We start from the raw sequence: 14,661 nt of genomic DNA, 5'->3' as shown, positions 1-14,661 counted from the left end.
AACCATGTGATTCCTTTTGTATCAGGATGGCTCTGTTTCTTATTGTTTATTCAAGAAATGCTATGTGACCCGAAGTATAATTTTTTGAGCTCGTTCTGAAATAAGAGTGTATATGAATATGAGAAGTGTGTGTGAGAGAGAGAGGAGTGTGTGAGTGAATGATGTGGAAGAGAGATGTAGCAGCTGTGGGAAGAAATGCAACAAGAGTACAGGGACATGAGTATAGCAGAGAGATAGATGTGTGGAGAAGAGATGTGTCTGTATGTAAAGGGATGTATAGAGAGGAGATTGTCAAGAAAGAGAGATTTTTCAAGATGAAGGAGCAGAGAAGGTTGCCATCAGGAAAGCGTGTGCTTGTTCCTTTTTTTTTCTTAAGTTACCATCAGAATGAGACGGTCCTTTCCTAAAGACCTTCAGGTTGATAAGAGTTGTTTACTAAGCCCTGATACGCTGAAGGCATTCTTTCTGCTACCCTGGGTGCAGTCCTGAGAGCTGGCCTCTTGGGCTGCAATACTGGAACCCCCTCTTTCTTTTTGAGACAGAATCTTACTATGTAGCCCTGGCTGGCCTAGAACTCACTATGATCTGTCTGCCTGTGCCTTCTGAGAGCCAGGGTTACAGGAGTGCAGCACCATGCCCCTCCCTGTTTGATTACGCTCAGCTCAGCTCAGATTTCTGCTGGAGAAGGCCCCAATCTGGACCAACTCGGACTCCCTTCCTACAAAAATCTAGTAAGAATGGATGTTTTCTCCTCACAAATATAACTACAAATTCTCTGGTTCCTGTGGGATATTGGAAGAGGTACTTTACACTTTGGAAGGATAGACAATCAAATCGTCAAAACAACCTGGAAGATCCCCTTTTCTCAGAGCTAGTTTGGTGGCATAAGGAGTTATCCTAAGGACCAAGCTTGCAATTATGTATCTCTAATTGCTAACTGAATCCACTAATGGCCTCAGCATAATTTGCCACATGAAAATCTTCAGAAAACCACACTTTACACCTCCCACACAAGCTACCCAAGTCACAAGACTTCTATATTATTTGTGGGCAACAGGCTTTTAAAATATTGCTTCCTTTTTGGAAAGGTACTTCCTCTCTCTGGGATATGTAACAGCAAATGTTTCTGTGATAAAAGTTCTGAGGAGTGGCTGGAGAGATGGCTCTTGTTGCTCTTGCAGAGGACCTGGGTTCAGTTCCCAGCTCCATATGGTGGTTCAGAACCTCCCATAACTCTAGTTCCAGGCATCTGATGCCTTCTTCTGACCTACACCAGGCAAGTGTGTGGTGCACAGACATACATGAGGCAAAGCACTCATACACATAAAATAAAATAAAACTACAAAGAAAGCCAGGTGGTGGTGGTGTGTGCCTTTATTTAATCCCAGCATTCGGGAGGTAGAGGCAGGCGGATCTCTGTGAGTTCGAGACCAGTCTTGTCTACAAGAGCTAGTTCCAGGACAGCCTCCAAAGCCACAGAGAAACCCTGCCTGGACCCCCCCCAAAAAAAATAACTACAAAGAAAAAAAAGTGTCATGACTATAAAAACAATTGCAGAGGGTCTAGCCCAAATTCAATATCAAATAGACTGCCTTGAAGGAGTGAGTCCCCAAAATAGAAAGCCTTATATTTACTGCCTAACAAGGGGAAATTTACTTAAATCTCCAGAAGGAATGATTTTTTTGTCTTAATACATATAGAAAAGGTGGTGATGGCTCACACCTTGAATCCCAGAACTTCGGAGGCAGAGGCATGTGGGTCTCTGTGAGTTCAAGGCCACCCGGGTCTACAGAGTAAGTTCCAGGACAGGCTCCAAAGCTACAGAGAAACCCTGTCTTGAAAAAAAAGAAAGAAAGTTAGTTCTTAGGACAAGCAATCCCAAGGAAGGCTGATCTGCCTTCATCTACCATAAGAAATCAAAGAGAAATGTCTCTTGGAGATGACAACCTTGAAAAATAGTTTAGCCACCTGGGACTTCACCTGGTTTGGCCTAGGCATATACCCCATTTCTGATAATGTACTGAGCAGCTTAGAACACTTAGCTGCATACACTATACACACACACCCTCCAAAAAATGTACCTAGCAACTTGTTAGCAACCTTGGGAATCCACCTGCCTCAGGCTGCATGCACATCTCATTCTAAACAATAGAATAAGTTTACCCTTTCCTTAATGATCATTAAAATTAGACAGATTTTGTTCAGTTCCACCCCATTTATGTTCAGTATGAGAGGAAGAAGGTCAATCCAGCCTGAATTAGTTTTGGGTACAGGCAAACTGGGTCCTCTAAGTGAACTTTTTAGGGGAAATTGCCTAGTCACCAATCTATGCCTATATATAACTGGGACACACGATTGAAAACAGATTCATTCGAGGATACAGTAGTAGAATAATAGTCTCTCAGCACAACAGCTAGCATCATCATAACAGCTGTGGCCACTCAAAAGCTTGAACTGGTGACTGTTGACGTTTTGTCATAGAAGGAGGAGGTGGAGAGTGAGAACCCTAGTCAACAGTGGCAGTGGAAAACAGTTATGTTAATAATTAAGCATTGAGCCAAAAAAAGTGGTGTACATCAAGAAGTCCTTCACATGATTATAAAGACAGAATGAAATCTCACCTCCTTCCATAGCCAAACTGTCATGACCCAACTCATACATTATGTCCAAGAGAAACAGTCCTAAAGTAAACTGCTTTGACAACTGTCTGTCATATACTTTTCCCAGTAATTGGTGTGCCCATCTGTGTAAAGACAAAGCCAAAAATACAAAGCAAACTACTCTACTCTAGTAGTGGGATTCTAACCATTTGGAGTCTGAGGACATAGTGACTTCTTTTATTTATTCTTCTTATTTTTTTTTCGAGGCCGGATTTCTCTGTGTAACATTCCTGGCTGTCCTGGAACTCACTTTTTACACTAGACAGGGTTTCTTGGTTTCTTTGTGTAGCCCTAGCTGTCCTGGAACTCACTCTGTAGACCAGGCTGGCCTCAAACTCAAAGAGATCCGCCTGCTTCTGCCTCCCAAGTGCTAGGATTAAAGGCGAGCACCACCAACGCCCGGCCCTGTGGTTGATTTTTAATTCTGTCCAAAAGAAAAACAAACTTCTTAGCAAAGAGGTAACTTTTTATTATTGTGGGTTTTTCTCTATTATTTTTAGTGTACACATGCATGCAGTGTCTGAGGAGGCTAGAAGAGGGTGTCTGGTCTCTATGATTGAAGTTACAGATGGTTGTAATCCAGTATGTAGGTGCTGGGAATTGAACTCAGGTCCTTTCAAAGAACAGCCAGTGCTCTTAACTGCTGAGCCATTTCTCAAGCCCTGGATTTTTGTTTTTGCTGTTTGTTTTTTGAGCCTCGGTCTCACTTTGAAGCAGAAACTGGCCTTAAACTTCCAATTCTGGCTAGCCTCCCAAATTCCGGAACTATAGAAATGGGTCACAACACTAGGGTTTGGTTTTGTTTTTTGTTTTTTCGAGACAGGGTTTCTCTGTGTATCCCTGGTTGTCCTGCGTGGAACTCAGAGACTCTCCTGTCTCTGCTTCCCAAGTGCTGGTTACCACTACCACCTGGCTACAGCTGATTTTCAATATATTATCCTTCTGCTCCTGCCTCCTAAGGATTGGGATTACAGACATGCCCCACCAGCCCTAGCTACATTTCAAGTAGGAAAGATATTTCTATGTCATCAGAGTGACAGAAAGGCTGGCAAGCTAGGTTTATGCATTCTTCAAAGAATGGGAGAATACAATAGCAAGTTTTCCCATAAGTAAATCCCCAGTGACAAACATAGGAGGAAAGCTCCAATTTCCAATGGATAATTAATTACACTTCTTTACCCAGACCTTCTGGATCACACAAACCCTTACTCCACAGCCTGCTCTAAAGCCCAAGAGTCCCAGGTCCCAAGATAAGGGGCCGCCCATTCCCCTCCTCCCTCCCGCCCCCTCCACTCCAGCTCTCTTCCTTCTTCCCGCTTTGTCCAGTCTCTGACGCAGCAAATCACGCCTGGGCAGTTGGGGGCGGGCTTTAACTGACTTGCGTCCTTTGATTGGGCCGCCGAAGGGGCGGGGCGGGGCAGGGCTGTGCTAGGGAGAGCTTAGTGGAGCTCTAGCCTCTGCGCGCCAAGTTTGGGTTTCCTCCGGACGCGTCGTGTCACGTGGTCTGTCGGCTGGTTCCCAGGGCACGTGTTGGGCTGTTGGAATTTGGCGGCTCGTCCTAGATTGGGCGCTGTGCCTTTCCGGCAAACGGCGGGGCTCGAGTCATTCTTCGCGCGCTCTCCAGGAACTCAGCGATCCTGCCTCTGCCTCCCGAGTGCTGGGATTAAAGGCGTGTGCCCCTTTCCTTCCGTAAAGGCCGGAGGGCCAGAACCCGCTACCAAGTGAATTGGAGGCCATCCTACACCTCCTAAGACTAGGTATGTAATGTCTAATCTTTGCGGTTGTTTTTGTTTTTTGAAGTGGGGAGTCTCAAGTAGCACATGCAAGCCTCGAACTGTAGCCAAGGATGACCTTGAACTTCTGATTGTCCTTCACCTCACCAGCGAGAGCTCCCACTCCTAGTTTATGGGGTGCTGAGGATGGAACCCCTTGATTTACACGTTAGTGAAGCTTCGGAGGTTTGTCTCTAGTTGTGTAATCACTACTTGTGATTTAGTAGCACGTCCTTGTATGTCTGCAGTGTGTTACCCTGACCTAGGAGACAGGTTGGGTTGCCTCTGTTTCAAGGTCTGGAAGTTAGGTGGCCCTTGGTTAGCTGAAGCAAGCACAAATGTGTTTCTTTATGTCAGACAGTTGTTGGACTGGAAACACCAGTTTAGGTTCCCTACAGAATCTATTTAAAATTTTTTCCTTGAGGGAATGTCAAAGGGAGGTGAATAATTGTGTTACCCGGGGTTCTAGGGAAAACCAAAAGTTCATGTGCCCTTTGGGAGCTATGTGTGAGACAAGGCTACCATGCCTAGCTCCTATTACAATTTAAAGGCAGTAATAGTAATGGATATGGACTTTGGCAAACCTATAGACCTTAATAAAAAAAAAATGCTGCTTGTTTTCAACAGTTAGCTAAAAAATGTCTATTTGAAGCACACACCTTTAATCCCAGCACTTGGGAGGCAGAGGCAGGTGGATCTACAGAGTGAGTTCCAGGACAGCCAGCACTCTTAAACTTAATACGGAGAAATCATGTCTCAAAACCAAACAAACAGCTGAGTGGTGGAACATACCTTTAATCCCAACACTTTTAAACCCAGCATTCTGGAGGCACAGGATCTCTGTGAATTCAAGGCCAGCTGGGTCTGCAAAGCAAATGCCAAGACAACCAGGACTGTTACACAGAGAAATCCTGTCTTGAAAAACCACACATACACACATAACACACACCAAACAAACAACAACACACAAGATGGAAAATTTCAGGGAGAGAAGAGACTGATGAGTTGGGGGGTGCGGTGGGGGCAAGGAGGCCACCCCTGCAGCAGCTTCCACTGAGGCTTAGGTAAGTGCTACTCATGAAGACCATCTTTGGTCAGGAAGCCATTGCTTGTGGGCCAATGGGCAGCAGCAAATGAGTCTGAGGACCAGAATGGGGGTGCTGGTGGTACCTGGATAGAGGTGGTGGTGTGTTCTTCCTGAGGAGAAGGGGCTGAATGCTCCTTGCCTAAGGAAAAGAGGTCTGGCCCTCCAGAGAAGAGGATGCCAAATGACCTTTGTTCTTGCTGGTTGGGAGATACCATTTCCAGCCTTCAGCAGTTAATGATTAATGAAAATGTTGTCCTTTGGGATTCCAGGGACAAATTTCCCCACCTGACTGTCATGGACTCTGGTTCCAACTTGCCAAGGACCCAGAGAGGTGCCTGGATTACCTGGGTGCTGATCTTGAGGGCAGAAGCTCTTGTGGTCTTTGCATGCATTGCTGAGATTATTGTAAACCTCTCTTTCCCAAGGTACTGCTACAACAGCTGCTGCAAAAGCAAAATTGACTCGTGTTTCTCTTGTGTGGCATATATGTGTCTGATGACTCCATGCTTGTGTTAAAATAATATCTACTCTGAAATTCCTAACTAGGAATTTTCTTTTTAAAGATCATTGACCCTTTGTTTACCTCTTTCAGAAAGAGGGGGAGCCCTATCATTTGGAACTATTTTTGTAGTTTGCCCCTTGGTTTTGTCTGTCTGGGAGTGTGCCTTCTTTGCTCATGCACTCACGATTGGCTTTGTTTGTTTGTTCTTTATTTTGTTTTTCAAGACCGGGTATGTGTTCAGTATTCATGTTGGTCTGTGGTCCTTTTCCACCAGAGGAAACCCTGTAAAGGCAGGGACCCCAGTTGGATTTTGTGGTGATATTTTGTTTGTGATCTAACAAATAAAGCTTGCCTGAAGATCAGAGTGCCAAAGACACCAGGCAGTGGTGGCACATACTTTTAATCTCAGTTCTTGGGAGTCACAGGCCTTTAATCTCAGCACTTGGGAGGTGGAGATAGGAGTGGTATGGTTGGACTGAGAAAGGAATAAAAGGTGGGAGGAGACAGGAGCTCATTGCATTCAGTCTGACAGAATTTGTAGGGACAGAATCCCCTTTTGGTCTGAGGACTCAGTACAGGTAAAAGGTCTCTCTTGTGGCTGGCTCCTTTACTTCTCTGACCTTTCAGCATTCACCCTAATATCTGACTCCAGGTTGATTTTTTTAAAAATATTTTATATTTATATATATTTATATTATTTATATAATATTTTAATTTTTTAATATTTATTTATTATGTATACAACATTCTGCTTCCATGTATATCTGCACACCAGAAGAGGGCACCAGATCTCATAACGGATGGTTGTGAGCCACCATGTGGGTGCTGGGAATTGAACTCAGGACTCCTGGAAGAGCAGTCGGTGCTCTTAATCTCTGAGCCATCTCTATAGCCCCTGACTCCAGGTTTTTATTATTAAGATCTATTGGAACTCATGCTACAGGATTTATTGTCCACAGCACCAAAAACTAGTAGTTGTTGGAAGGTCCTTAACTACCTGTCTTGTAAGTAAAGTTGGCACAAACTAACAGAAAAGGACAGGAGGGCTGCCGGCCATTGGGTAAAGGAAGAGCTTTATTTTATGTGCACAACATAACTTGGTGTTGAATGTCTAGTCAGAGAGTTTCTTTTTTGTTGTTGTTTGTTTTTCTGAGGCAGGGTTTCTTTGTAGCCCTGGCTGTCCTGGAACTTGCTCTGTAGACCAGGCTGGCCTGGAACTCAGAGATCTTCCTGCCTCTAATTCCTGAATGCTGGGGTTAAAGTCGAGGGGCACCATCGCCTGGCTCGGAGGCATTTCTTACAGCAAAACTCCATTTGTGCTTCCATGGATTCTGAGAGAAATGTGTCCAGATGGAGTGAAGAATGCAGGACTTAATTATAAAATGCTTGCTGCATATATGGTGGAACGTGCCCCTAATCCTAGCATTTGGGAAGTGCAAGAAAGAGTGGTTCAAGGTCATTTCTAGGTTCATGCTGAGTCTAAGGCCAACCTGGACCATGTGAGGAAAAAAGCAACTATAAAATGCTGGTGCTGGACATCTTGGAAGGAGTATCCCAGTTGCCTGTGCTTTTTGTTAATTTGTGTGTTTACCCAGGAAAATCTGAGAAGTATAGAATGTGTACTGTTTCACAAGAGCTTACCAGTTTTCTGCCAGTGGAACTCGTTTAAGTAAAGTGTCCGACTGATCATTTAGACGGATTACTTCTTCCAGTGTAGCCCCACATTAGGCGCCAAATATTATTCTTTTGCTTAAATTAGAAATTCGAGAGATGGACATGGGCTATAGAGAGCACATTCACTAGTTTATTATAGGGCGGGAGAGAGAGAGACAGAGACAGAGAGAGAGACAGACAGACAGACAGAGAGAGGTCGAATGCCGGAAAGAGAGAGAGAGAGAGGAGAATAATGCTGTAGGTTATAAGGGGAGCTCGTGCATGTGTACCGAGTCCCTACAAAGCCCCATAATGAGAGACATAGCCATGACGTGGCCAAGCAACACAGGGCTCTTTAAGCTGCCTAGGTATTTGCCTGAACCTTTCACCAGTGTTTATCTGGCAGTGCTGGGTTCAGTATAGAACCATCCAAGAAAGCCTTGGAAGGAGGAGGCTTTAGAGCAGGGAGCTTTGGAATGAGGAAAATGTCTGGTCCGAAGTTCAGAAAGGAGCCCCAAGTGAGTTCCAGGGGTTTATGTTCCTGCTTATCAAAAAGAAGAAGAAGGAGAAGAAGAAGAGGAAGAAGAAGAGGAAGAAGAAGAAGAAGAAGAAGAAGAAGAAGAAGAAGAAGAAGAAGAAGAAGAAGAAGAAGAAGAAGAAGAAGAAGAAGAAGAAACAGTAGTAGTAATAGTAGCGTATCAGCCACTCTGGGAGTAGATGTTGTTGTTGGGACCCACATGTACTTTCTCCTTGTTTTAGGCAACTCTGAACCAGTGCAGCAGCAGCAAACATGGATAGTGCCCTGTGGTCCTCTCATGAGAAGATGTTGGCACAGCCCCTCAAGGACAGTGATGCCGAGGTGAGACTATGGCACTTTCACAGGCTTTTACATTGGCGGTCTTGTTTAGATGACTGTGGGTTTTTTGTTGTTTTGTGGGAATTTTGTTTTGTTTCCTTTCATTTTTTTTGTGCTGTGAGGGGTGGAACTCACGCCTGTTAGGCAGATGTTTCACTACTGTACTACACTCCTGGACTCTAAATTGCTCATTACCATGCTGAGTTGACTGTGTATAGACAGATTGAGGCTGGCATGTAGTGTGGTAGATTATTTGCTCTCCCAGTTACGACTCCAGCACCACCAACGGAGAAGATTGAGAAGCTGTGGCTGATAGTCCTTTGGGGATAAATATAGGTTTTTCTGAGCTCAGTGCTAGGTGCTCTAGGAAATAGGAAGAAGGTTGCCCTCCTTTACATTGCCCAGGAACAGACGCGATCTCATATACTTAAAAGCAACTTGATTTTATAGTAATTTTGTTGATATATTTATTATTCAGTTGTACCATTCTGTTGTGCTAGCATTTAATGGTCCTCAATTTACACGTAAACTATGTTTTAATAAATCCACATAAGTTGAAAATAGGTCAAACTTCTGAGTCTACTCCTTGCCTGTCACATATCCAGACTTTGTCAGTGTGGAACATGGTAGTCATCGTATCCCCAGGATAGTCAGGATTGTATCCCGTCATGGGCTCACTGGGCATTGCAGCATCAGGAGTGGAGTTCAGAATCTCTCTAGCCAGGAAAAGAGACCTGTTCAAAGCTTGAAGTGGTATCTACTTGGTGCCTAGTGCTTTGCCTCTCTCAAAAGCTGAGAAATTTTTATGTCCAGCAGCATCTGTACTCAAAGTGAAGTATAGAACATTTTTATACCAAGGAATCCATGAGCAACTACCCCATTCTCTCTCAATTTCCCAACCATGGGCAACCATTAGTGGAGTTTCTGTTCTGCTGTATTTGCTAAAACATTTTTTTGGAATAAGGTTTATAGAGATAAGAACTTAGTAAAATGTAAGGATAGAATTAAAAATTAGCTGCTGGTGGTGGCCATACCTTTAATGCTGCAGAGGGACAAGTAGATCACTAAATTAGAAGCCAGCCGGGACTATATTCCAGGCTGGCCAAGGCACATAGTGAGAGCCCATCTCAGCAAACAAACAATAAAAATTAGGCATGATCCTAAATCACATTGTTTTGCTACCTAAGGGTGACCCGAGCCTCTGGTCATTCACTTCACCTTGTTTTGCTATCTGACTGAGGGTGACCCTGAGCCTCTGGTCATCCACCTTTACTCCCAGATGTTGAGATTATAGATTCTTGCCAGCAGGTCCTGTTCATTTTGTTTTAAGTTTATTTTTGTTGCTGTTTTTCTAATTAAACTCTGTACGGCCAAGGGTGATCTTGAAGCTTCTGATTCTGCCACTTTACGTCCTGAGGGCTGAGATTTCAGGCATGTGCCACCCTCCCCAATTTATTCAATACTGGAGATCAAGCCCGAGGGATTATGAATGCTAGATAAACCCTCTAGCAACTGGGCTACCCTCCAACCTCATGTCTGTTTTCTTCTGATAAGGTTTACAACATTATTAAAAAAGAGAACAATCGGCAAAGGATTGGATTGGAGCTGATTGCCTCAGAGAATTTTGCCAGCAGAGCTGTGTTGGAGGCCCTGGGATCTTGCTTAAATAATAAATACTCTGAGGGATATCCAGGCCAAAGGTGAGTGAGTGTTCTTAAAGTCCTGCTTTGATCATTTGTTTTTATTTCTTGTTATGTGGTTCAGGCTGACCTTTAGCCCTAATTCTCCTGCCTCAGCCTTCCAAGTGCTATGTGGTTTTAATTTACAATTCCTGGCTTTCAACTAATATGTAACTTTCAAAAACCTGTAGCTTCCTAGTTGTCTTCCCTTCTTGCTCTGTGATGTGACTCCTCCAGTTCTCGGCTTGGGTGGGATTTTGTGATCTTTCTTAGAGCTGTCACACTCAACAGTCCCTATATGAGACCTTTGTAGAATAGGCTGGCCTCGTCCCTCTGGGTTCAAGTGGTTATGAGCAGGCTTGTCTATGAGAGATGTAGTCAAGGCTCTAGGAAAGGTCATTGTCCTGAGAGAAAGTTACAGAGAGTGGATTGCTCTGAGAACCTTTGCATCTAGGAAGTGGAAAAACAAAACAAAAACCCTGTATTGCAGGCTCAATATACCTCCTCTAAAATGCTTTCAATCAAAAGTGTTTTTCATTAATTTTTCTACTTGATTCTTTGCTCAAGCAGTCTATATCTGAAACTAGTGGTTCAAAATTTGAAACTTTGGGTATTTTGTGAGTTTTACTATGTAGTCATACAACTTGGTGTGTGGACCAGATTGGCTGCACACTTGTGTTGCTCCTCCTGCCTCTATTTCTCAAGTGGCATGCACCACTATGCCTGATCTTTTTTTGTTGTCTTTGGTGGTGCTTGCTGGGAGTTGAATTTAGGACTTCATGCACACTAGGCAAGTCTCCTGCCACTGGCTTTGACACTCTCCACATTGAAACCTGTTTGTTGGGACAGAATTTCAGAATCTCACTGCATAGCATAAGCTCGGTCCTATCTATCTATATATCTATCACAGTCATTATAAGACAAACAAAATATAGAAGTTGACAGTGGTTTTTGCACCTGCTTGTTCCAATGGGAACAGGAAAAAGGAGAGCCTCCAAAGAATACAATGTGTTCTGTCCTGAGGTACCCTTGTTTCTTTTCCCTCTCTTTTTTTTTCTTGGGACAGGGTCTTTGTATATAGCACCAGCCAGCCTGGAACTCCTCCTGCTTCAGCCCGCCAAGTATTGCTTAAAGGTGTGCACCACCAGGACTCCTCCCCCACCCATCTACCCATACTCTGCCCACCCTAGGCAACTTTGATCTCTGCTAGGCACAGAGACTGGGCCCAACGTGGATGGTGGACCATGCTTCCTTTTACAGGTATTATGGTGGGACCGAGTTCATTGATGAGCTGGAGACACTGTGTCAGAAGCGTGCATTGCAGGCCTATCATCTGGATCCTCGGTGCTGGGGCGTCAATGTCCAGCCTTATTCAGGTGATCATTGCATCCATGTAGACCCTGCGTAGCTCCATAGGCCTTGCTCTATGGTGTTACAGCCACCAAGTCAAGTCCTACAAAAAGCTTCTCGCCGGGCGTTGGTGGCGCACGCCTTTAATCCCAGCACTTGGGAGGCAGAGGCAGGTGGATCTCTGTAAGTTCGAGACCAGCCTGGTCTACAAGAGCTAGTTCCAGGACAGCCTCCAAAGCCACAGAGAAACCCTGTCTCGAAACCCCCCCCCCCCCAAAAAAAAGCTCCTCATAAATAACAGAGAGAAGCCAAGGAATGTGTACATCCATCTCTATTGCCCTTGGACCTACTTAGGCTCCGCACTCCCCTCCCAAGTAGCATTCTCCACTGGGACTTGGGATCAGTGGGACTTTCTAAGGCTCAGGAAAATCATGGTGATAGCCTGCTGAATGATTGTGTAGTAGCCAAGCTCCTGGATGCCACTTTGTGTCTCATGGGTAGAAATTCTCATGACCTCTCTCTTGTCCCTGTTTCAGGCTCCCCTGCAAACTTCGCTGTATATACTGCCCTGGTTGAGCCCCATGGACGTATCATGGGCTTAGACCTGCCAGATGGAGGTCATTTGACTCATGGCTTCATGACAGACAAGAAGAAAATCTCTGCTACATCTATCTTCTTTGAATCTATGCCTTATAAGGTAGGGAGTGTGTATCTCCTCAGAGCTTTCCTTATGAGTTGGCACCCACGGGGATAAGTCATTTCATTTACACAGCACTGCTGCAGCCCCTTCTACTAGATCTCACCTCCTTGCCCCAAAGATTCTCCAGGCTCTTGGCACACTGCCAAGAAAGTGGAAGCTCAGGCATAGCTTCCATATGACATGATGGAAGCTATGCCTGAGAAAAGATCAGATAGCCAGACTCCTAGCAACAGCTGGTGGCACACCAAAATCAATAGGCAGTGTCCCTATCTCTAGCTCTAGCATCAATACTAGCAGCTTCTAGGTGGTGTGTTTTGGTTGTATGAGTATTTGCCTCTGTGTGTGTGTGTGTGTGTGTGTGTGTGTGTGTGTGTGTGTGTGTGTGTGTACACATATGTAACAGGTATGTGTGTATCTGATGCCTGAAGAGGTCAGAAGAGGGTGTTGATTTCTTGGAACTGGAGTGTGCATGTGTGTGGGTGCTAGGAACCAAATCTGGGTCCTCTGCAAGAACAGCAAATGCTTGTATCTGCTGAAGAATTTCTCCAGCCCTTGTCTTTATTATTTTGGTTAGTTGGTATCTTAGTCTGTAACCCAGGCTGACTTTGAACTCATGACAATCCTTCTGCCTCAGCCAGTGCCCTGCCCCTGGTCCTGGTCTGTGTTGTGGCAGGTTGAATTGTCTCAAATGGGTGAGCAGGGGTCACTGTGTGACCAGAGGGAGTAGCCAAGCCTGTGTCTTCCTGCTCCCGACAGGTGTACCCAGACACTGGCTACATTAACTATGACCAGCTGGAGGAGAATGCCAGCCTCTTTCACCCGAAGCTGATCGTCGCAGGTGAGTGGCAAGTGGGGAGCAGCCTGGTTCCTGGGCAGGGCCTCTGTGTCCTACAGAGAAAGATGGATAGATATCCCATCCTCCAGCTCACTGTGCAGAGCTCAGGACTTGAGACAGAATTACTTTGTCCTTTTAAGTCTTGGACTGTAAAGAGCCTTTCTTCTAGCCAGACTGCTGCCATCTTCATGAGGTCAGCTGTGCCTGCTTTCAAGGGTCCATCTTGATTGGGTCTGTGGATGGTTGACATTTGCCCTCCTAAAAGGAGGGAGCCAGAAGGGCCATTGAACCCTCACATGAGTGTCAGGCTACTTCCCCCAGCCATCTGCAGTTCTGCCCTAAGTGCATGTGGCCTCCATAAGGGGCTAGAGTATCTAGTCTGGGGAAGCCTGGGGGAAGGGAGCTTTCTTAATTCTGTTATGGAGGAGCCGTCTATGCTGGTCAGGACTTTCCAGGACAGCTGCATTTGGATCACCTACACTTCTGTCACTAATCTCACCCATAAAGCAAACCCAATAAGCTCTGGTTTCCCACGGTGAACTTGTACTTGGTTTTGTTATTGACCATATGAGGGTAAGGTAGACATTGTTCATGTCCCTCTCACACAAGACTTTTTAACAGCTTGCCATCAGTAGTGCTTAGTGGGTCAGTGCTTCAAGCCTTAGGCTTTTCTTAACATGTATAAAAGCACAGGGGTGGTTTTATTTTGTTTGATTGGTTGATTGTTTTTGAAATGGTTTCATTGTATATCCACTGGCCTCTGCCTTCCCAGTGCCGGGATTAAAGGTGTGTACTACCACACTTAGCTCAGAGATGGTTACAGACCACATTGCACCTCTGTCCTCAAAGATGGGGTGGGTCTCCTTTCACATCTGTGCATCAGAGACTAGATCAGCTGCCCTGGGAATCTTTGACACTACCATGTCTCCTCTGTCTCAGGGACCAGCTGCTACTCTCGGAACCTGGACTACGCACGTCTGCGAAAGATTGCTGATGATAATGGGGCATATCTCATGGCAGACATGGCACACATTAGTGGGCTGGTGGCAGCTGGTGTGATACCCTCCCCTTTTAAATACTGCCATGTGGTGACCACCACAACCCACAAAACCCTGAGAGGCTGCCGTGCTGGTATGATATTCTACAGAAAGGGTAAGTTCCCACCTGGTGGGACAGGCAAAGGGTGGAAGAAACCAGGAATAATACTCTGGACTGTGACTTCTGGAAAAGATCAGGATTCTGTACCTTGAAGAGCTCATCAGGAAAGAGTAGTGATGGGCTTTGTAAGAAGCCTCAAGCCACAGTTCTGGCCTCAGTGTGTGTGACAGAAAGGGGCTTAGCCAGTGTCCTGCTCATCTGACCCTCCACACAGGAGGAAGGGTGGGGTAGCTCTAGAATGCAGCTATTTTGATGAACTTGTTATGATCTAGCATATTTGTCAAAGAGAATTTTTTTTTTTTTTAATGCTATTATTGATGGGGATACTCACACACCAAAATGTCGAGGTCAGAAGACAACTTTTGAGAGTTGTTTCTCTCCTTCCATTGTGGGATGCCGGGGTTGAACT

The 14,661-nt window shown here is 45.1% G+C and overlaps 1 protein-coding gene across 1 annotated transcript in view; it reads left to right on the top strand.

Moving 5' to 3' along the window:
* Positions 1–4,127: 4,127 nt before the first annotated feature.
* Positions 4,128–14,661, top strand: part of Shmt1 (serine hydroxymethyltransferase 1) — an 18,315-nt gene continuing 7,781 nt past the window's right edge. The window contains exons 1-7 of the mRNA XM_027427284.2: positions 4,128–4,417; positions 8,434–8,533; positions 10,085–10,230; positions 11,470–11,585; positions 12,096–12,256; positions 13,016–13,097; positions 14,034–14,246. Of these exons, the coding sequence (XP_027283085.1) occupies positions 8,465–8,533; positions 10,085–10,230; positions 11,470–11,585; positions 12,096–12,256; positions 13,016–13,097; positions 14,034–14,246 (787 nt within the window). The 5' untranslated portion in view covers positions 4,128–4,417; positions 8,434–8,464. The remainder of the gene's footprint in view (positions 4,418–8,433; positions 8,534–10,084; positions 10,231–11,469; positions 11,586–12,095; positions 12,257–13,015; positions 13,098–14,033; positions 14,247–14,661) is intronic.

The sequence above is a fragment of the Cricetulus griseus genome, chromosome 7 (assembly GCF_003668045.3).
Source record: "Cricetulus griseus strain 17A/GY chromosome 7, alternate assembly CriGri-PICRH-1.0, whole genome shotgun sequence".
NCBI classification, from domain to species: Eukaryota; Metazoa; Chordata; class Mammalia; order Rodentia; family Cricetidae; genus Cricetulus; species Cricetulus griseus.
Note: the sequence above shows the minus strand (reverse complement) of the source record. Positions and strands in the feature narration are given on the sequence as shown.